The 22,295-nt window shown below is 36.7% G+C and overlaps 2 protein-coding genes across 4 annotated transcripts in view; one reads left to right on the top strand and one right to left on the bottom strand.

The window, feature by feature from the left end:
* Positions 1–20: 20 nt before the first annotated feature.
* On the bottom strand, positions 21–13,406 carry THNSL1 (threonine synthase-like 1 (S. cerevisiae)). Of its 3 annotated transcripts, XM_010859921.1 has the most exons (4): positions 13,114–13,345; positions 10,071–10,135; positions 7,235–7,401; positions 21–5,995 (listed from the first exon to the last, which is right to left on the bottom strand). In XM_010859921.1, exon 4 carries the CDS (start codon positions 5,945–5,947, stop codon positions 3,701–3,703), a length of 2,247 nt encoding a protein of 748 aa, XP_010858223.1. In that variant the 5' UTR covers positions 5,948–5,995; positions 7,235–7,401; positions 10,071–10,135; positions 13,114–13,345; the 3' UTR covers positions 21–3,700. The 3 variants fall into 3 exon arrangements, with proteins under 3 accessions (XP_010858223.1, XP_010858222.1, XP_010858221.1); XM_010859920.1 differs by lacking the exons at positions 10,071–10,135; positions 13,114–13,345 and adding an exon at positions 13,356–13,406; XM_010859919.1 differs by lacking the exon at positions 10,071–10,135.
* A 50-nt stretch (positions 13,407–13,456) lies between these two features.
* The window catches only part of ENKUR (enkurin, TRPC channel interacting protein), a 36,202-nt gene continuing 27,363 nt past the window's right edge, over positions 13,457–22,295 (top strand). The window contains exon 1 of the mRNA XM_010859922.1: positions 13,457–14,060. Within this exon, the coding sequence (XP_010858224.1) occupies positions 13,975–14,060 (86 nt within the window). The 5' untranslated portion in view covers positions 13,457–13,974. The remainder of the gene's footprint in view (positions 14,061–22,295) is intronic.

The raw sequence follows: 22,295 nt of genomic DNA, 5'->3' as shown, positions 1-22,295 counted from the left end.
CCCCTCTAAATATTTGAAAGAAAACCCCACCCTGCCATTAGCAACCGTGCATTGTATAGGCCATTACAATCCCAATAAAGTCTATGATGATAACTGAACAAGTAGTGCCACGTCTGAACATGGAACCTCAGCTCAAGACAATTGTTACCACCACTGAAATAAAGAAAGACCCAAGAACTCAGACAGCAATAAAGAGTTTAGATAGAAAAATAGCTGAACTGAGAAATACACCTTCTGTAGGAAGCAAACAACTTTTTGATACAGGCCTCTGGTCTAAATCTTGCCAACTGAGCAGAGAACTGCTGTACATGATATGCTGGTTTGGTTTCCTATGTTTGACAGGTCCCTTCTCCATGACACTGACAGATCGCTTGGCTTTGCTTTCTTTGAACCAGAGGAGCTTATTCTACCTCTGATTTTAAAGGAGGCTATTTGTTTTTAAAGTTTTTAAAGTTTCAAAGAGTGGCTGGAGTACACAGACAGGGCCCACACCAATAACTATTTCATACACAGGCTTTGATCATCAGGCTTTAATCATCTTCCTGCACAAAACTCTATTACTTATGTTCCCATGAGTTTGAGGCTCATGTGAAAACAGCTCATATGAAAACAGCTACTTCTTTTTCTTAATGCTTTAAGTAGTTTGAATTAGAAAATGTTTTAAATGATCTAATGGATTGAGAGAAACAGTATTTGTTGTGATTGTTTTTGGAAGTGAATTGCTATTAAAATCTAACAGAAACTTCAAACAGAACAATTTATTACTTTCTAAAGTCTATTTTGATGAAAAAATATTTTACTATTTTCACTGATATCCAATTAAAAATCTCATTTCTTTTTTCTCAAAAATCTTACAAATTCACCATATTTTTGACATTGTAAAATAATTTCAAAGATTGGAGAAGGAAGAAATTACAACCATTGCTCAAGAACTGATAATTTTTCATATTATAAATAAACCACACATTTTTATTTCAACACAGCTAAGATATGAAATATATTTTTATATACCATTAGAAAGAATCACAGGTGTTTGTAAGTTCATTTTCACTAGCCTTCAATACAAATTTTATGAAACAGTATACCTATTGGACACAAGTACAGATAAATATTAGACCATTTAAATGTCCACTAACATAAATGGATAGATTGTGGCATTCATTCTATAGAATATTATACAGCAATTAAAATTAATGAACTCTGCCTTCTGTCATCTGCATGGTTAAATTTTAAAATTACTGAATAAAACAAAGTCATGGAAGAATATGTCTGATTCCATTTACATAAAATTTAAAAAGAGGCAAAACTGTACATATAAACAAGGAAATGATAAAGAGAAAATTTAGGATAGTGGTTACTTCTGAGGGAGAGAAGCAAATGTAATCAAATAGGAGCCACAACAGGTGTCAAACACGAGGCATGTTCTACTCTTAAAGCAAAGTGGGGAGCAGCACATTTATTTCTGTTTTATTATTCCTCCCTGAACAGTACACGTACTTTACACATTCTGGAGAACACGAGAGGCAAGGAAGTGGAGACCACACACGTAGACAACTGTTTTCGAAGAGGCTTGGTCTTGAGTGGAACATAAATAAAAGAGTGAATGGTGGGGGAATGTGGATGTTGACTTGTTTTGCTCTTATACTTTTTAAGATGTGAAAAGAGAGCATCTGAATGGTATAGAAAGGAAGGTCCCGTCAGAGGGGAGAAGCTGAAGCAGCACTAGAGGAGAGAGTGGATGAAGCAAGTGATGGGAGTATTCCGACAGGATCAGAAGCTAAGACACACGGGAAGGAATATCACCCAATTCAATCCAGGGGAAGCAGGTGAGGAGACAAAGAGTCCAGCAGATTTAGACACTTGGTGAGAGGAAGCCATGTCTTCACTGATGGCTTATTTCCTCTTGACTGAGGCAAGGTCATTAGCTGAGAGGGAAGGGCTAGACTTGGTATTGAGAAAAAGTGAAAGCATGAAATAAGAGAACAAATGAACTGGAGATAAAGGAATGTGCTCTCTTGAGCAACTCACTGTACCTATTTCCCTTGTCTACCTAGAATGTACTTCCCCTTCCTTTTCACCTAGAAAATCTTGCTACCCTTTAGGACTCACAGAAGCTTCTGTGTCTTCTGTGACATCTTTTCTAATTGGCCCATGGTAATCCGACAGCTCTTGACTGTATCCCTTACTTTTTACTTACTCATGAACTGTCTTGCAATAACTCTTCTATGTTGAACCTGATTCAATTTTATATATTGTCTCCTTCACTACAGTCTCGTGGGCAAAAATCATGTCTTTTAAAAACAAACAAAATTGTCCCTCCCACTTTCAGAAAAACAGTGCATTCTCATACACACACGAAAATTTACATGTATTTTCTAAACATATCGGTTATTGAAACACTTATCCTTAAAAGCAAATGATAAAATAACTAAAACATACATGAATAAGTGAACTTTGAATCCTCCATTATTTTCTGGTAACTGCTCTTGGTTTTCAAGTTTTGGTTTTAGAATGTACTTTTTAGAAGCTGGAGAGCCAAAGTTACCATAGTTGGTTTAATTTTTTAAATTTTTAAACAAATCATTTCTGCTCATTAAACTTTTACAATTTTTTCCTTGACAACCTGCAATATGTTTCTTTATGGAGGTAGTTCTCCCAGAAAATGAAACAGAATATTATCAGCAAAGACAAATTATGTTAGGAATGCCATCTTGTGGTTGAGAGTAGTCCATTACACTAACAGGTCCTTTCAGTGACAAATCTTTTAATTCAGAAATAAAACATTCAAGAAATTCACAAATGTAAATCATGATTATAATGTATTGTTACTACAAAGAAGGAAACACTAAATATGTGCATCAATTGTATGTGCTTTTAGCTGCCAAAAAAGACAACGTTCACTGAAAGAAAAGACAATAGACAAATTATATAGGAATAGAGTCCAAATAATACAAGAAAACTGCTATAACTATAACCATACTTAAGACTATTCAAATACTCTGAATTTTGGAAAGCTTTTCTCTTGAAACAGATATGCAATTTTATTTCTGTATCTACTACTAGGTAGTTCTGTTGATGATCACATCCTAGATTTAAATCTTGTGTCTTGATTTTCAAACTACATCACCTTAACTATACACATCCCAAGGGGAGTGAAGGCTGGAACACTTATCTAATCTGGATGGTTTAGGATCCATTTAATTAATTATAGTCCAAAATGGAATTTGAGGAGAGTCAAAAATGCCAGCCATTTCTTAATAGATGTGCTTACTACTTCTTCTAAATAAGTTAACCATTAGAGTGTACATTATCTTTCTAGTCAATAAAGAACTAATAATGGTTACAGATATACTATGTAACAACTATGCTGAAATATTTTAAGTGTCAGATAGAGTACCAGACATTTTGGTCCATTTAAAAGTGGGGATGAGGGAAGAGAAACTGATATATCCCACATGGGTGCAGAGCACAGCACAAGGGTCCATGCATTACGCTACTTTCTGTCACTTCTAGATTAAGGATCCAAGAAGCATGTGTAGGGACAATGGACAGACCTAGAGACGAGGCTACTGAAATTCCAAAAGATAACAGATCTATATACAGACATACATATTCGCATAAAAAACAAAATGTTATTTGTACTCAAAATCAACTTTTGTGATTTATTACTGCATGCTTTTCACCAGAATTTTTTTTTCTTTTACTCAGAAAACTTTCCTACGAATTGATTTTGTGCAAGTTTTTCCACATAATTCTTCAGGACATTCACATCAGCTACACAGACCTGGTGCTCCATCTTCTCTTGCTGTTTTGTTCTCTCTAATAAAGCCTCGTGCGGTGGAGGTAAGGCATTGTATGAACTTAATAAGTAAACTTGACTTGATGAAGTCTGATTGATTTCTCTAATCTTTAAAGCCTGCATGATAGCAGGTGCAAACTTGGAGTAATGAGCTGTAGAGGATACAATCACTGGGCAAGTTTTGTCTTGCATTCTGTCTGCAACTACTTTCGCAACTGCAGTGTGTGGGTCCAGAATGTAGCCCGAAGTGTTGTAGGTAGAGTGAATAGCTGCCAGGCACTCTCCCTCGGAGCACCAGTCGGCCACGAAATCCTGCTGAAGTTTCTCAACTAGGATCTTCTCTATCTGGAAGTGATGCTCCTCTTCTAACTGATTAAACAGTCTTCTCATTAACTGTCCATCTTTATTAGCCATCAGGTGTAAATGTCGTTCCAGGTTTGAAGATTTGAGGATATCAATTGCTGGTGAAAAGGTCCGTGCTAGTTTTCTTTCCCTTATATCATAATGTCCTGTTTTTATAAAATCAGTCAAAACATGGTTCTGATTAGAAGCACAGATAAATTTTCGAATAGGGACTCCCATGGTTTTGGCATACACTGCTGCTAAAATGTTACCAAAGTTTCCTGTGGGAATACACACATCAACTGGGCTTCCAAAAGAAATAAATCCTTGGCTAACGAGATCAAGGTATGCAGAAGCATGATAAACTACTTGGGGAAGCAGTCGGCCCCAGTTTATAGAATTAGCTGAACTTAAGACAGTTCCATATTCCACAGCAAGAAAGCCAGTAAAATCAGAATCTTGAAAAATTCTTTTTATAGATGTCTGGCAGAAATCAAAATCTGACTTGACACCTACCGCCCATCCATTTTCATTCTGACTGCCAATTATTTGTGCTTTTTGAAAATCACTGACTCCGTCTTCAGGAAAAAATGTGGCCACGGCTATTCTCTGCTTGTCATTCTTATTAAGACGACTAAAGCCATTTAAGACTGCACTTCCAGTGTCTCCTGAGGTGGCTACAAGTATCATAAAATTGCAACTTGGTGGAATACAGTGTGCAAAAAGATGGGGCATGAGCTGTAAAGACAGATCTTTAAATGATCCCGTTGGTCCATGAAACAACTCCAGGATGAACTGGTTGCCTGACAGGTGCCTGACAGGGGCGATTTTTGAGCAGGTAAAGTTTTCCCCATAAGCAGTTTCAATCATTTCTCCCAGCTTGGCAGCAGGTATGTCAGCAGGATGTATACATTTTTCCAGAAGTATCTGTGCTCTTTCTATGTATGTTGCTCCTACCAAGCTTTTCCACTCCCCACAGTTTAACTTTGGAAACTCCTTCTCAGGAACAAAAAGTCCACCGTCAGAAGCTAACCCCTCAATCACAGCTTCACTAAAGAATTTCGTTGGAATTTTCTGTTCACAGTCTTTAGGCCAAATGTGTCTTGTGGAAATGAATGTTTCTGAATCCACATCTTGGTATCTTTTAACTGCACTCAGCACTTTGTTGGCTACCTCCTCCGGGGAAGCCCCACTTTCACAAAAAACACGAGTATCGTACCACTTCTTATAGTACTGTCTTCTAAACTTCAGTAAGTCCTTCATAGAGGTTCCAGAATTCTGACCTACAATCCTATCTGTTTTCATTAATTTTAGACGACTGACTATATCTAGTAGAGGTACATCCAGATAAACAATTATTCCGTTTTTCTTTAGATGCCACATGCTAGCATCATGCATTGGGTTGGACCCAGTAAGGGAAATCACACTTCCGGATGCAGAGAAGTTTAACACGGCTTTTCCTTCCTCTTCTAAAAATTGCTCATTACCAACATCCTGCAATTTTTCAGACACACTCATATTCCAGGTTTTTTCAAGGATATCATCATCCACATCGATGACACAACAACCCAGTTTCTGGCCTATTATTCTGCCTACTGTTGTTTTCCCAGCACCGGGAGGTCCCATCAGGATAATATTTTTGTCTCCAACAAGAGAGTAGATGGAATGCCATGACTTCCTTAATTCTGCAAGTGCAAAGGTTCTTGAAAGAAATAGCTGTGGATGTTTATCTGTTTTCACATGGATGCGAGACAAGCATTTCTGAGCTATCTGTTTCAGAAGCTGACATCGCTTAAAGTGGAGCATTCTCTTTTCACTTTGCTGCCCAAGCCAAAAGAAAAACTGGCTTTGGCCCTTTTCAAAACATAAAGACAAGGAAAGACATTTAGTTACTAATTTCTATAGGCTTAACATACCAATAGGATTAAGTAGAATCATGCCCACAGTACACAAACTTAAAATTCTTCTGAATTTTATATGGCATTAAAAAATTATCCAAACCTAAATTCTCATATATTACATATTATCTTTTTAGTAATCTTTTCAAGTCTCAAGAAAGTGAGTAATCATTTGTAACTATGAGCAACAGAAACTTTATTCTGAGAATGTTGTATCATAGATATTTTTTTTAAAAAGATACTAAATCAAATTACTATTTCTTTTCCTATAATGAAAAATGTCTCATGGTTTGTAACCCAAGTAAATAAGGATTACTTGGAGTTGGGATGCTATATACTTGCAATTCAAAAAGCTGAATAGTCTCTGTATTTCTCGTTAGTTATATGAACATGTTGATAGACTATCGTGTTACTCATAAATTTCTTAGTCAAAGAATTCACAACAAGAAACCAGAATAAAATATTTGCTTATACAACGCTTAAAGAATTTTCCAAAGAACAATTATATATAGAACAAAGGCATGACCTTTTCTTTCTTACATGCCTTTTACATGCATACTGTTAAAAATCATTCTTACATGTTTTTCATGTTTTTCACTAGCTTATAAAAAAAGCTAGTGAAAGATATAACATTATGTAAATACTTAAGAAAAATGGATAATCGACAACAAACTCAAAGGCTACAGATCTATAACTTTCTCTGACTCGGACCATCACGTTCATTTCTTTCCTATAAACATCACCAGTGGAGACACAACTCAAATCCCAGACTCCAGAGTGATAGCAAAAAAACCCTCAGGAATGTTTCCATTGATAAGAGGACAAATTCATGCTGGCATCTGGAGAAGCTCTGTAATTCCCTGTACTGATCAGATCCCTGTCTTTGGAAATACACTCACTGTTAAAACACCAGATGTGTGCCAGACAGGTGAGACATTTAGTCATATGTAAAGTACAATTTAATAACTGCTACAATATTTATTTAAAGTGATTAGAGTAACTTTACAGGCATGTAGTGAGACCTTCCACATATTCCGTGGTACAACCAATAGGCAACTATTAAACGTTAGATGGTGTGTTTAGACACGTTCCGAAAACTTTTCGTTCTTTACTATTCTGATCATTCATGCTACTCAAACTGTGTTTTCTAATAAAACATTTAAACCATTTTCAGCTTACACTGAATTTAACTTACAAGTTAACTTAGAACTGCTGGAAGAAGGGATGCATTTCCTTATTTGGCTTTTCAGCTGGTATATGCTTAACTCCTTCTGACTTGCAAACAGAAAACACACAGGAACCAATCTGAGGTGAAGAGTTTGTGGATGCTGAAGCAAACTCAGTCTTTGCAAAAAGTGGAGTCTACAATGGAAAAAATTGAAATTAATCATAACTGCATACTGTGTCATTAAATTCCACAGATAGTCTATTGTTAAAATGTCCAATTGGAATTTTTTAAGTACAGAAAAATAATAAACTGACCCTTTGCATGGTTCCCTAAAGCTATTATTGAAAGATTAAGATACTATTTTCCAATATGTGTATCTTACGATAAGAAAGAATTTTACTAAATGGTACTGAATTTCTGCCATCAAGCAATATACAAGATACTATAACAAAATGATAATGTAAGTTTACACAATGACATCTAAAATTTTAATGATTTAACTGTACGTTCAGTGATCAGATGGAAAGAAATCAGTGGACTGAAAAGTGTGAAGTAAGTATCTGAATTACTCTTTTAGATTGTTTATCCATCTGAATCATGATTTGGCTGTAATATCGACTATAAAGAGTGCAGATAAAGTGTCTGCCACACATGGGTACCTCTTGGCTATTTAAATGATTTATAATAAATTCAAACATATAGCATGGTGATAGGCACATAAGAATATTCATTTATATAGTAATATTAACCACTGTCACTCAGTGATAAAAGACTAAAAACATATAAATTGAATCAGAATATCTAGACACAGAACTAGCCTTCTTTTTTTTTTTTTTTTTCATAGTTTGGTTTGTTTATAAACCTTCAGAGAAAACAAGGGGCTAGTGTTAGTCTGTGTTAGTCACTCAGTTGTGTCTGGCTCTTTGCAACTCTATGGACTGTAGCCCGCCAGGCTCCTCTGTCCGTGGAATTCTTCAGGCAAGAATATTGGATTGGGCAGCCATTCCCTTCTCCAGGGGAACTTGCTGACCCAGGGATTGAACCCAGGCCTCTTGCATTGGAGGCGGATTCTTTACCATCTGAGCCACCAGGGAAGCTCTTGTTTATAAACCTTCAGAGAAAACAAGGGGCACTCATCCATATTGGGCACAGGTTAATCCTTTCCCTGAAGTAAACAAAGGGTCAGCGAACTGTACACTTGAACCCCATCAGCAATTTCTTTTATTAAACTACTTTTATTCTGGTACTATTCTTTAACACTAATTATTTTGAGGACACTACATTAAGCAGCCTGCTTAATAGGTAGCTTTTGCTTATAATATCACAGAGTATCATCTTTTTTAGTTCCCAATGCAGAAATTTCTGACATCTGTATTGCTAATAATTGTGTATTACCTGAGTAGCTGGTTTGTTTTTATGGACACTAAATTTTTCATCTGATCTTTTCCACTTTAGGTTGGTTGCTACAATGCTTAACACCAACTCCATTAAAAGCAAAAGACTAACACAAGCGTTAATGCATGTTAACTTCACCTTATCCTTTGTAACCTTACTCTTCCTTTGTTTTATACGAATTCAAAGTAGAAAATTGTGACAGTTCAATTTATCAATTCAGTATCAATATTATTTCACCATAAAAATCTTCCTGACACTAGCTTATAAAGTGCTCTAACATGTAACAAATATTATCATTTTAAAGAAAATTAAAGAAGTTACATACTAAATTTTGTTTTGTAACATCCAGACACAAACTAATTTTAGGGTTTCAACATCCACTGTAGGCCAACCAAACTGCAAGAGAAGATGGAATAATGCCCATGACATCTAACTTTTATCTGGAAACTGAATTTTTACTTAAGAGGTAATAGTCAGTACTCATTATTCATGGTAGTTAAGTCTATCAGGTCACCATGAATACAAATTAGTGAACACTGAACCACTGCTTCTGGGGGAAACACACTGTTCCTAGGTTCTTGTGAGCCTCTGGTTACAATATTTTTGCCAACTGATCAATACATAATGTTTTATGTGTGTTTCTGCCTAAAGACATCTTATTTAATATACACATAATGATTCACTACCACTGAACTCAGACTTTAATACATGCCTGAAGGAAACTTATCTAATGCACACATTTTCTCTGTAAGGCACATGGTGGCCTCACTGCCTTAGGAACACAAGGCAGCACTTCAGCCCTCTGCTTGGGGGCCATTTTAAACAAAACCAGCAACCAGAAACACAAAAATGCAAAACATGTGGCCCTTAAATAGAATTCAAAAAAGACCCTTGTTTACAGTAGGAGCTGAAACAAGAAGGCAAAGCATCACCTTATTTGACCCCAATTTGAAACATGCATATCTCATGACTCAAATTTTTCACCACTCATGCATGTGGCCATGAGTGACTGCAGAAGTGCTGTAAGCATTCATTTGGGGTTATAAATAAATTTTAGCAAGTAGAATTCACAAATAGAGAACTTGTGAAAAGTGAGGACCGACTGCAAATCATGTTCCTTTATGATTCAAAGCCATATTATAAGGTGTTTTTCATTTACTTATATTTTAATATGTTTTTCAGTAAAGGGGTCATGAACAGGCAATTTTTCTTCAGCCAAAGAACAGAACTATTTCAAATTAAAATGGGAGTCAATCACATAAGAGTCAAGAAACAAAACCAGTACTTAAAGACCAAATCTCTTGACTGTAAAGTACTCAGGTTTTACTGAATTATTGATGTTTGCAAATAATTGGTGTAGACCCAAGTTCCATACAAAAGTATTTTAGTAAACTCTCTAATTCTTCAGGGGATGGACGATGTATACCACTCCATTACACATTAATAATTTTAAAACAGGTTTTCTTACTAGTCGCTTATAGTGTAGTTTTTTGATCCACTAGTTCCAGTAGATACTTCTTAGACATAAAAGACCTTATCAGAGACAAATGAAAAGGTAGTGATGTGTCAGTATCACAGCAAGAACTTTAAAAAACAGAAACAGAATGTCCACATGTACATATTAAATACTGTGTGACCTCGAGGTATGAACTTTAACAATTTTACTGTGGCAAGCTGATCAAAACTGAATATAGACTTCAAGGGAAAGAAAGTACAGAAAACACTTTTAACACATTTTAAAATTATTTTCTAAGAATGCTAACAAAGTTACATTTTTAAACAAGAAATACATATTACCTTTTAGCAAAGTATTTACAGTGATATTTTCCTGTGCTTACACTAGATGATTGATAATCGAAATTATAAGTGCATCAATTTTTACTTCCAAAATAGTCCAGAAAATTTCAATTCCATTATAAAATTACCTCGTTTTCAATACTTCTGGTAAACTTTCAAAATCTATTTAGTGAAAATGATTTAGCATTTGTCACCCATTTAAAATATTTTGTTTCACAATGAGAACTGGCTACAGTTCAATGAACTTTTGAAAATATTTGTGCAATGATTATACTTGTCATCCTGTCATCCTGTTTTAATACAATCTCTAATTAAATTTCTAAGAATGACTAAATCTAGTCCACTATTTTATGAAGAAAGATATTCTAAGGTTTTAAAATATTCTTAAAAATTGCTGCATTTTTACAGCAATGTTGTTTTCCCATAAGTAATAAGAAAAAATGCAAATATACTAGGATATAAACTAACCAGAAGAAGGTTAGAAGCTTTGCTTTTAATACGTAAAAATCCTCTAAACAAGCCCTCCAGTTAATTAGCTGACTGAAACAGCGTGGTGGAAGGCCCACACTTCAGTGCCACGTGGTAATCACAGGGCTCTTACAATCATTTTCCAAATTCACCACTCATCTTTGCCTTTATTTTAGAATCAAAGCCAACTAAGCCTTTTCTGTTGTTAGTCTTTTGCTATTAAATATTCTCTTAAAGGTTTTGAATATCTTATTCAAATGATTAAGTACTCTTTGTAATTCTATAACTTAGAAAAATATTGTGAAGACTATGTCTTTAGAAAGGGTTTATTTTCCTCCCAGCTGTCCTATTTCTACTCCCACCTCTGACCATTTTATTCATCTAAGTATACTGAAATAATCCTTAGTAAAAAAAAAAAAAAAACTAATTTGTATGTACAACCATTCATATAAGGTGTCCATGCAAACTATAACCCACAGGCCAAATGTAGCTCACCCCTGTTTTTGTAAATTATGTTTCATGGGAAAAAAACTTTGCTCATTCATTTTTTTTTCCATTTCTTAAGTATTGTCTTTGGTTGTTTTGGAGCTATAATGGTAGTGCTTAAGTAGTTTCAGAAGAATACAACTCGCCTGCAAAGCCCTAAAATATTTATTATCGAGCCGTTTACAGAAAAGGTTCACTACCTCTGATGGCACACCAACACTAATTCTATGTGGACATACTGTACATAGGCATTTCCTTGAACAGGACTGCCATTTTGAGTGAATTAGAAAAATCAGGAACATATTCTTTGTAAACATGCTTTCAAAAGCCAAGAATTACAGACCAATACCTAAAGGGGAAAAAAGTTCCTTTCCAAATGATTTAACAACTTCCCTAAGACTGTATACTAAATATACTACAGTGAGACTTTAAATTCTGTTCAGTATTTTTAAAACCATATAAATACACTGACATCAGTGAAATTTCTGTATTCAGTAACAACAGAAAGTCAAGACTAACTGAGGCCAGTGGGTACTTACTACCTAGAGAAACCATGCTTTGCCCTTATTGGCTCTTTCAGGAACTGATAAACATAAGAGTCCTTAAGTGTTCCTTCTAATTAGAAATGTTACAAACTTTGGCCAAGGACTGTCCATTTGGCTAACTATTATCATTCCAAGTCCTCGGTTCAAACCTTAGCACATATAGAGAATAGAATTATTCTCTACACAAGCTAAGCAAAAATAACCAAAAACATGAAATACTCAAAAATGGAAAGGAAAAGGGCAAAGCGGCATATACATACAAATATTTTGTAAACAGAAAATCTGATGTGAAGAACAGAACCATCAACCCCAAGGTGCCATTCATCGGAAATAAAATGTTTGTTAAACGCCTGGGATAAAAAAATAGAAACCTGACCAACTGTATAAGAAAAAACTAAGTTCATTCTTATCTACTGAAATTCACCAAGGGCCCAAGATGATAAGCACCTACACATTCAGCAAACTTTGTTTTAGGTAAAAACTGGATTTATTTAGTGAGAAACGAAACTCTACAGACAGAGCATGGACCATCTCAGAAGGCAGAGCCAATAAACTCTTTTAAGTCAACCAAGCTACCATGCTGCTTTGTCTCCACCACCGGGCACCCTGGGAGTGACAGGGCCAAAACTGGCCTCTGATCTTCAAGCATCCTTACTCCCTTTGGGCAGACTGGCTTCTATAAGGTTGGTCAGAACCATATTGCCAAAATGTCTTTCAGAGCCTCTGGATTGCCAAATGAGAGTCTTTCAGCAGTCAATATGGGAATCGGTAGGTTCGTGGAAAACCACACGGATCAAACGGAATAAAACCGCTCCCAAGACTATTTTCAAAAAGGGACGCCAGAAAAAAAAAAAGGGAGGAGCATAAAATTCAAAGGCCCGTTTAAAAGGATTCTTCTGGTTTAGGCTGCTTGCTTAGAAAACAAAGTCAAGCCCTAAGAGGAGGGGCCCGATAAAGAGGTAAACAGGGGGAGAAGCAGCGAGGCGCGAGAGGAAGGGAGACAGGTGGCCGAGGGGAGGACGAGGGGAGCTGTCCTGAGCGCTCGCACCGGGGGCCGCACGGCTGAGCGCGGGACGCAAGCGGCCGGGAAGGCGGGCGCGGCCAAATTGCTGGGATCACCGCCCAGTAGCGCACAGGGGAAGACACGGACCGGAAAAGGGCATGCGATGGGAACGGACTGATTCTACAGTTTCCCTTTCTCCTCAAATAACTCACCAAGGAAATCTCACTGAGAAGACGGGGGGAAAGGAAAGGAAATGGGAAAGAGCTTCCGGGAGCCGCCAGCGCCGCCTCGGGACACAGTCCCGCACCTCGGACTCCTGCCCCTGATGGCCCACAGCCCAGGACCCAGGCCTCGTGAGGTCCCCCTCGCCCCAACCCGCGCAGCGGCCTCTGCGCCTGCGCAAGGGCTGTCCTCCGCGTTCGCGCGCCACGCCCACCCCCGAGCTGCCCAGTACCTGGTAAGCGACTCGTCCTGCGCCTCACCCACTCGATCCTAGGCCCCTCCCTTCCTCGTCATGTTCTTCACGTCGGACGTGCGTCAGCGTGGCCTCAGTCGCTCGCCCCGCCCCACAGGGTCACGCATGTGGACGAGAGTATTGTGTGACGCGTGCACATCGGCACAATTTCCCGTTTGTCTGTGGTAGAATTTATCTTTTTTTTCCAAATACACAGAGAAAAGAGCAACATTTTCAAGGGGACGCCATTTTCCACCCCTTTACTCCCAAAGGTACATATAAACTGTGGTTTTCACGTTGAGCTTCTCTGACAGAAAAGGAGCCGTTGCGAAAGGAAAGTTTGGAAAACTAGATTGCGACGCCACTTCCTCGTTGCCTAGTTACTGTTTCCACGGCAGTCGTGCTGTCAACAACGCTAAGCTAGCCCAAGAGTCGTAGAAGGGGTATTTTACTTTCTTGCCAAGAGAGGACTCGAAGAAGAGGTCGCGGGGAAATTGCGTGAAAGAAACGTTCGTTCCTTGAGAAGGCAAGAGGGTAGGAGAGGAAAGGACAAGCTGTGAAGAAAGGGATGGAGATATTGCTATAGTGAGAAAAAAGCTAAGTAGTTTTCAGAACTCGTATGGTGGCCATGGATCCAACGGGCCCTTCTGAGAGCATTTATAACCTCATACCCAGTGACTGGAAGGAGCCTCCACAGCCTCCTAGGTATGTGCGTAAGCAACGATTATCACTTGAAACAAGAATGGAGAAGAATTGTCCCATTTCAGGATTAAGTAAGCGTCGTATGACTTTCAAAACGAGATTATTTCTATCTCAGTGAAGTAGTCTTGGGTGATAGCTTCTTAAAGAAGGAGTTGCGAAATATAAGTATTTAGCTCTTCATAATTCAGGGAGATGGTGGACCAGTGCTGTGAGAGAGCCATTTTCTTATGTCAGCCTCTTGTTCATACGTGTGTAATTGTAAGTTAATTGTACGTGTGTGATATGGTATGCAACATAGCCTGAAATATCTTAGTGTTGAAAAAAGAGAAGTCACAATTTTATTATCCTGCATTAGGATACTTGATATCTTGTTTCAGGAATTCACTTTTGTTTCTGACTACACCACTGCTTTCTCTAAAGAAAGATAATACCCATTTTTTCCCGAGTATTGTCAAATATAAATTTCTGTTTCTGAGCCTCTCTCTCTTTTTTTTGATTGATGAAACAAATGCACAAGATAGTGCCTAAGGTCTTCTTTTGATCTGATAGTTGATATAAAGAAGAATGGATTGACAGAGACCCAAAAATATGTGATAGAGTTAAGATTTTTATATAGGTGTTAGGACCCCTTTAGCTCCCCACATTTTCAAAAAGGTACCAGACAGTAAACCTGTCAGTTACTCACCTGGGACTTAGCACTTACTTAAATCTCTGGGGACAAAAGAAGGTAAAGAATAGGGAAAATCTAATTCCTTCTAGGATTTTGCAGCTTTATCTTTCTCCTTTTTCTTGTTCCAAGTCAAAACTACATTGAAAGCACACTGGGCTAAAAACAAAAAAATTAGGCTCTGCAACTGATTGGTTTTGTGATCTCGAATACATTATTAAAATTTGTTTTCTGATCTGTAAAAAAAATTACATGAACTGGATAATCTTTAAGGTCTTTCAGATCTTAATTGTCAGTTTTCTTTTTTAGTAATTACTTGGAGTGCCTAACATCTTCAACAGGTGGACAGATCCTTCATTTTTAAGCCTGAGTATCTTTTTTTTAACCAGACCAATACCTATTTTGTTTTCCATTAACTTCTCAAAATCTAGTAGAGATTGGAAATAGGAATTCAAAGTAAGATTTGGTACAGTTTCAGAGTTTATGAGAAGTGTTCAAATTAACTATTGCTGAATGGAGTTTTAATCAAAAATTCCTGTATATTGTACAAGATAAAAGCTCCTCCTCTGTAACCCACTGGCAGATTATATTTTTCATAGAATCCTGAATTTGAATGTTAAGATAGTTTATTAAATAGGTGTTTTGTTTATTGGTAAATTTAAAAAGCTTTACTGTGTCTAGGTGGCTTTTTCAAGAAATTTTATAGGAAAAATCTTTATTTAGTTGGCAAATGTGTAATATCACCCTTGGGTAATGTTGCAGTGACAGCTCAAACTCCTTGGTTTACTCTGAAGAAATAAGTAGGAAAAACTAACTTATGGTGAAAAGAATAGAAGGCATCCAAATGTGATGCCAGAGAACTCTTTGTGTTAGGGTAAAGTTAACCTACACTGCCAGCAACAACCAAGAGGAGTTTTTAATTCTATAAGATGTCGTGCTTGCAAGACACTAATTTATAAAAAACAGAGCATAATAAAACTTTTAACCAATTCTCTGTCTCCGCTGTAACACAAATTGCCCTCACAGTAACACAATCACCCTTAGCCAATTCCCTTATTAGTAGTAAGAATTCTTACTAAGAAAGAAATATATTAAGCTATGAGTCTTTGCATCACTGAGTTATATACCCAGTTTCAAGAAAGTTCACTGCAGCTCTTTGCAAGTCTTGAAGATGATTGTTCAGCTTTCACAAAGAGGCAGATTCCTTGGGGAAACCACAATTGATGGTACCTGATCTCCCATACCTCAGAGATTCCAGTCTCCTTGGGGAACTGACAGATAAACATTAAAGTGTTGGTTAACAATAAAACCATACATCGTTGAAAACCTTAATGAGAGATGCAGATGCTAAATGAGAATTTAGAAAATGGATATATGAAATCAAAGTGGGATGAAGGACACCCTCTTCCAGTTGAACTGTGAGCTATGAGCAGTCTAAAGTTCTACACGATTAAGAAGTGCTGTAATAATATTGGCCTGAAATTTTAAAACAAAACAAGCATATAGCAGTAGTTAACCAGATGTTCATCTAGTCGAATAGAATTAAAAAAAAAAACTCAATGAAACATCAGATTGTACCAACTTTTGGTCTATTTCAAATAAATTGCCATGGAAATGTTTATCTAAAGACTTAATATGATTAAATATATCATGACTATTGGCAAGAAAATATAAGTATGGTATGTTTATTGAATATGACAACTTTAGCCCACATGTAATAAAAAAGTAGGACCAGTTGTCTGAGTCACCCCTAGATCTTTACAATAAAACCACACCATCTAGAAAATGGAATCAAATGCAACTATTGAAAGTGTAATGGAAGCAAGCTCAGTGTTCATCAATAGCTGAATGGATAAAGAAGATGTGTGTATATGTATATACACACATATACATGCAATGGATTGCTACTCAGTTATAAAAAAGCATGGAATTTTGCCATTTGCAGCAACATGTATGGATTTGGAGAGCATTATTTTTTGTGTAATAAGTCAGAGAAAGACAAATACTGTGGCGTCACTTAAATGTAGAGTCTAAAAAATACAACAAAGTAGTGAAAACAAAAAAGAAGCAGATTCACAGATAAAAAGAACAAACTAGTGGTTACCAGTGGGGGTGGGGGGCAGGGAGAAGGGGAATACAAGGGTAGGGCAAAAGGGTTGTTATGGAATTATATGAAATGTGGGTGAAACTTGCATGATTTGAAAATTGTAAAGCACTGTAGCATTGAAAAAATCTTTCATTCAAAAAAAAGTGTAAGTTTTACATATATTAATTATGAAAAGAAATCACATTATCAAGTTAAAATCAAGTTACAATTCATACATAGATATATAAAAATTTTTTTGGAAAATTGAGATTAATGGAACCTATTAATAGATCTTTATTCTTGTGTTATTGAGATATAATTGACATACACCATTATATTAGTTTCATCATTTTAAAAATTTGTAATTTGGAAAAAGTTATTATTCATATAGAATAAAATATCTTATTTTCTATGACATGGTAAGCTTTCAGTTCACACACAAAATAGTGGAATGAATCACAAGATGCAATTTTTAAAAAGGTGAGTATACACACTCCTTTTTACCTCAAAAAAGGTGATTAGTCAGATCATATATGCTAATTCCAGTTTCCATGGGAATTTGAAGGCACAGATTTGGATTGAACATTACTTCTTGAAGGTATCTAATGTGCTCATTCATTTTGGACTGTAATTAATTCCTAGCCATTGAGTTCAAAGTTGAGGAAAGTCTTCTAAAAGCAAGAAAAAATTTAATGTTTCTCCACACAAACTTATCTACATAGTAAGGTGAGAATACAAGTTACTAAAAGTGGTGTAGCTGAATTTCTGCTTCCAATCAAGAATGGAATTTACCCTCTCACCTTAAGCAATTAAAACACCAGGAAAATATATGTAAAACAATGGTTTTTTAGACACTGAACAATAAGCAGCACAGAACGGTCATCCCTAAGTGAAGGGAAACAAGACCTACAATTGTCCCAATATTCTCCCTGGAGAAAATCTCCAGACAAAAGTTCAGGAAAGAGAAATTAAAACAAAATTCAGCAGTTTCACTGAGTTAAAGTGACAGGATTCAGAATTTGAGGTCAAAGGGAAGTCGCTCAGTCATGTCCGACTCTTTGCGACCCCATGGACTGTAGCCCACCAGGCTCCTCCATCCATGGGATTCTCCAGGCAAGAGTACTGGAGTGGGTTGCCATTTCCTTCTCCTTGAGGAGGTCAAGCCATATACAATTCATAGCACTGAGTACTGTAGAGGAGAGAACTGCATAGATAGAAAATTATGGAAGTATACAGGAGGATTTCCCTGATGTCTTTGGTTGACAGTCCACATGTATGATGAAACTACCAAGGCCAGAGAAATAACCAACAGAAAGCAGCAGAGCCAGATAAAGTTTATGTTCCCACCAACCAGAGTGAATCTCATAAGATACAGGGGATTGAGTGCTGTACCAGGAAGTAGGACCGACTTAGAACTGGACTAAAAGTTTCTAGTCCCAGAAATATAATATGTATAACCAAGAGAAAAATCAGTCAATACAAACAGACAAAGAAACAATATCAGAGAATTAGTAGACAAGAACATTAAAACCACTATTTAAAATATTTTCATGTGTTCCAAATGCAGATGAAAACATGAGCAAGACATAGAAATAGAAGGATAAAAAAATTAAGTTGAATACATAAATAATACTATGTCTAAAATGAAAATAGTATACTGAATGGGGATAATAGCTAAGACACTGAAGAAAAAAATATTTTTGGATTTAAAGACATAAAACAACACAAAATGAAAATGAGAGGGGAAAAAAACTGAAAAGGAATACAGAATCAGTGAGCTGTTGACCACATCAAGCAACCTAACACAAGTGTAATTAGGATCCCAGAAGGAGAGTAGACAGATAAAGAAGAAATATTTGAATAGTGGTCAAAATTTTTATAAAATTAATGAGATCTTTAAATCTACAAATCAAAGAATCATTATGAACCCCAAGAGGGAAAAGGAGGAGTTGTAAGAAGAGAAGAGGGAAACCATTCCAAGGGGAATTAACATAAACTTTCCTAAAACCAGTAATAAAGAGAAAAATACTAAAAACAGCCAAGGAAAAAAGAAACATTGCATACAGAGGAAGAAGGAAGGTCAGCAAATATTTTATCAGAAAACACAGGAAGCCAGAAGTTTTAAAAGTCCATAATGCACAAGAAAGTGGTATGAGCTGGAAATTTGGATTTGCACAATGACATAAAGATTACATAAAATGGTAAATATGGCTTCCCAGGTGACTTGATGGTAAAAGAATCTACCTGCCAATGCAGGTGTCACAGGAGACAAGAGTTTGATCCCTGGGTCAGGAAAATCCCCTGTAGGAGGAAAGGGCAACCCACTCCAGTATTCTTGCCTGGAGAATCCCATGGACAGAGGAGCCTGGTGGGCTACAGCCCATAGGGTCACAAAGAGTCGAACCCAACTGAGCATACACACACACACACAGATGGGTAAATGTTAGTTTTTTTTTTTCTTTTTAAATTTCGTTACAATATACTTAGGTTTTTAAGGGGAAAATAACCACAATGAATTACAGGTTTTATAACACTCATAGAACCCTAGGATAAAGATGGGGGAGGGGTAGAAGCTTTTGTGAGGTTCTTATATCCTGTAGTATAATAATACTTGTAGTATAATAATACTTGAAGGTAGACTGTGATGAGGTAAACATACATTGTAAACCTTAGAACTTCTACAAAATAAAAACAAAAGATAAGACAGCACAAAATAAGGAAGAACCAGCAATGGGATATGTAGAAAACAATAGCAAGATGGAAATTTTAAATACAAATACATTTTAAAATATCACATTAAATGTCAGTAGTCCAAACAATTACGAAACTGTTAGAAAGGATAAAAATTCTATGTTCTCCATAAGCTGCTGCTAAGTCACTTCAGTCGTGTTCAACTCTGTGCTACCCCACAGATGGCAGCCCACCAGGCTCCATCGTCCCTGGGATTCTCCAGGCAAGAACACTGGGGTGGGTTGCCATTTCCTTCTCCAGTGCGTGAAAGTGAAAAGTGAAAGTGAAGTTGCTCAGTCGTATCCAACCCTCAGCGACCCCATGGACTGCAGCCCACCAGGCTCCTCCGTCCATAGGATTTTCCAGGCAAGAGTACTGGAGTGGGGTGCTATTGAAAACCCCCTTAAAAAATAAAGACACAGAAAAAAACTCAAAGAATAGACAAATATTGTATTATCATAAAGGAATACTGGATTGGTTATATTAATATCAAACAGATTTTAGACTATAGAATTTTAAGAGGGATAAAGAGTATTACTTTCTAATAATGAAGTGATCAGTTTTTTAAGAAGGTATGCTAATTCTAAAGGCTGTGTACCTACTAATGGAGCTTCAAAATACATGAAGCAAAAGCTGACAGAACTAAAAGAAGAAATAAATCCACAATTGTAATCAGAGATTTCAACATCTCTCTTTCAATGATTATTAGAACACTTGAAAATAGTATCCAACCTGTTTTGTCCTGTCAGTTATAGAACACTCCAGCCAATAGCGGCAGTTGTTGAATAGTGGTCAAAAGTTCTATATACACTTCCTTTTCCAGTGTATATAGAACATTTACCAAGATAGAATGTGCTTTGTGTCATAAAACAAGTGTCAAAAAACTTTAAAGGATTGAAATTTTACAAACTATATTTTTTTAACCATGATAGAAATTAATTAGAAATCAGATATCTGGAAAGTCCCCAAACAAGCATAACACATCTAAACAAACTTCTAACACAAAGAAGACATCAGAAGGGGATTTAAAAGGTTTTTGAGCCGAATGAAAATGGAAGCATATCATATCAAAATTTGTGCTATGCAGCTATGAAGCAATGCCTAGAGGGAATTTTTGGCTTCTATTAGATAAGTCATTTCAGTCACTCAGTTGTGTCCAACTCTTTGCAACCCCATAGACTCCAGCACACCAGGCTTCCCTGTCCGTCACCAACTCCCAGATCTTGCTCAAACTCACGTCCATTGAGTTGGTGATGCCGTCCAACCATCTCATCCTCTGTCATCTCCTTCTCCTCCCGCCTTCGATCTTTCTCAGCATCTGGGTCTTTTCTAATGAGACGGTGCTTCGCATCAGGTGGCCACAGTATTGGAGTTTCAGCTTCAGCATCAGTCCTTCCAATGAATATTCAGAACTGATTTCCTTTAGGATGGAGTGATTGGAGGGACTCTCAAAAGTCTTCTCCAACACCACAGTTCAAAAGTATCAATTCTGTGGCACTCAGCTTTCTTTATAGTCCAACTCTCTCATCCATACATGACTACTGGAAAAACCATAGCTTTGACTAGACAGACCTTTGTTGGTGAAATAATGTCTCTGCTTTTTTTTTTAATTTATTGATTTTTTTATTGAAGGATAATTGCTTTACAGAATTTTGTTGTTTTCTGTCAAATCTCAACATGAATCAGCCATAGGTATACAATATATCCCCTCCCTTTTGAACCTTCCTCCCATCTCACTCCTCTAGATTGATACAGAGCCCCTGTTTGAGTTTCCTGAGTCATACAGCAAATTCCCTTTGGCTATCTATTTTACATATGGTAATGTAAGTTTCCATGTTACACTTTCCATACATCTCACCCTCTCCTCCCCTCTCTCCATGTCCATAAGTCTATTTTCTATGTTTGTTTCTCCATTGCTGCCCAGTAAATAAATTCTTCAGTACCATTTTTCTAGATTCTGTATATATATATTACAGTATAATATTTATCTCTCTTTCTGACTTACTTCACTTTGTATAATAGGCTCTAGGTTCATTCACCTCATTAGAACTGACTCAAATGCATTCCTTTCTAATATGCTGTCTAGGTTGGTCATAGCTTTTCTTCCAAGGAGCAAGCGTCTTTTAATTTCATGGCTGCAGTCACCATCTGCAGTGATTGTGGAGCCCCCCCAAAATAAAGTCTCTCACTGTTTCCATTGTTTCCCCATCTGCTTGCTATGAAGTGATGGGACGAGATGCCATGATTTTTTGAATGTTGAGTTTTAAGCCAGCTTTTTCACTCTTCTCTTTCACTTTCATTAAGAGGCTCTTTAGTTCTTCTTTGCTTTCTGCCATCTGCATCTGAGATTGCTGATATTTCTCCTGGCAATCTTGATTCCAGCTTGTGCTTCATCCAGCCCAGCATTTTGCATGATGTACTCTGCATATAAGTTAAATAAGCAGGGTGACAATATACAACCTTGACATACTCTTTTCCCAATTTGGAACCAGTCTGTTGTTCCATGTCTGGTTCTAACTGTTGCTTCTTGACCTGCATACAGATTTCTCAGGAAACACGTATAAGTATAAATGTTCAAAGTCAAATAGCTAAAATTGTACCTTAAGAAACTTAAAGAGAAAAAAACTCCAAATAATGAGATATAATAATGATCAGTGCAGAAATCATTGAAATGGCAAATGTGAACATTAGAGAAGACTTATAAGCAAAAGAAAAAGAACAAAAGAGAGAGAGAGGAGAGACACACTACCAATAT

Source organism: Bison bison, unplaced genomic scaffold (genome assembly GCF_000754665.1).
Source record: "Bison bison bison isolate TAMUID 2011002044 unplaced genomic scaffold, Bison_UMD1.0 scf7180017864461, whole genome shotgun sequence".
NCBI classification, from domain to species: Eukaryota; Metazoa; Chordata; class Mammalia; order Artiodactyla; family Bovidae; genus Bison; species Bison bison.
This window is presented reverse-complemented; position numbering and strand designations above follow the sequence as displayed.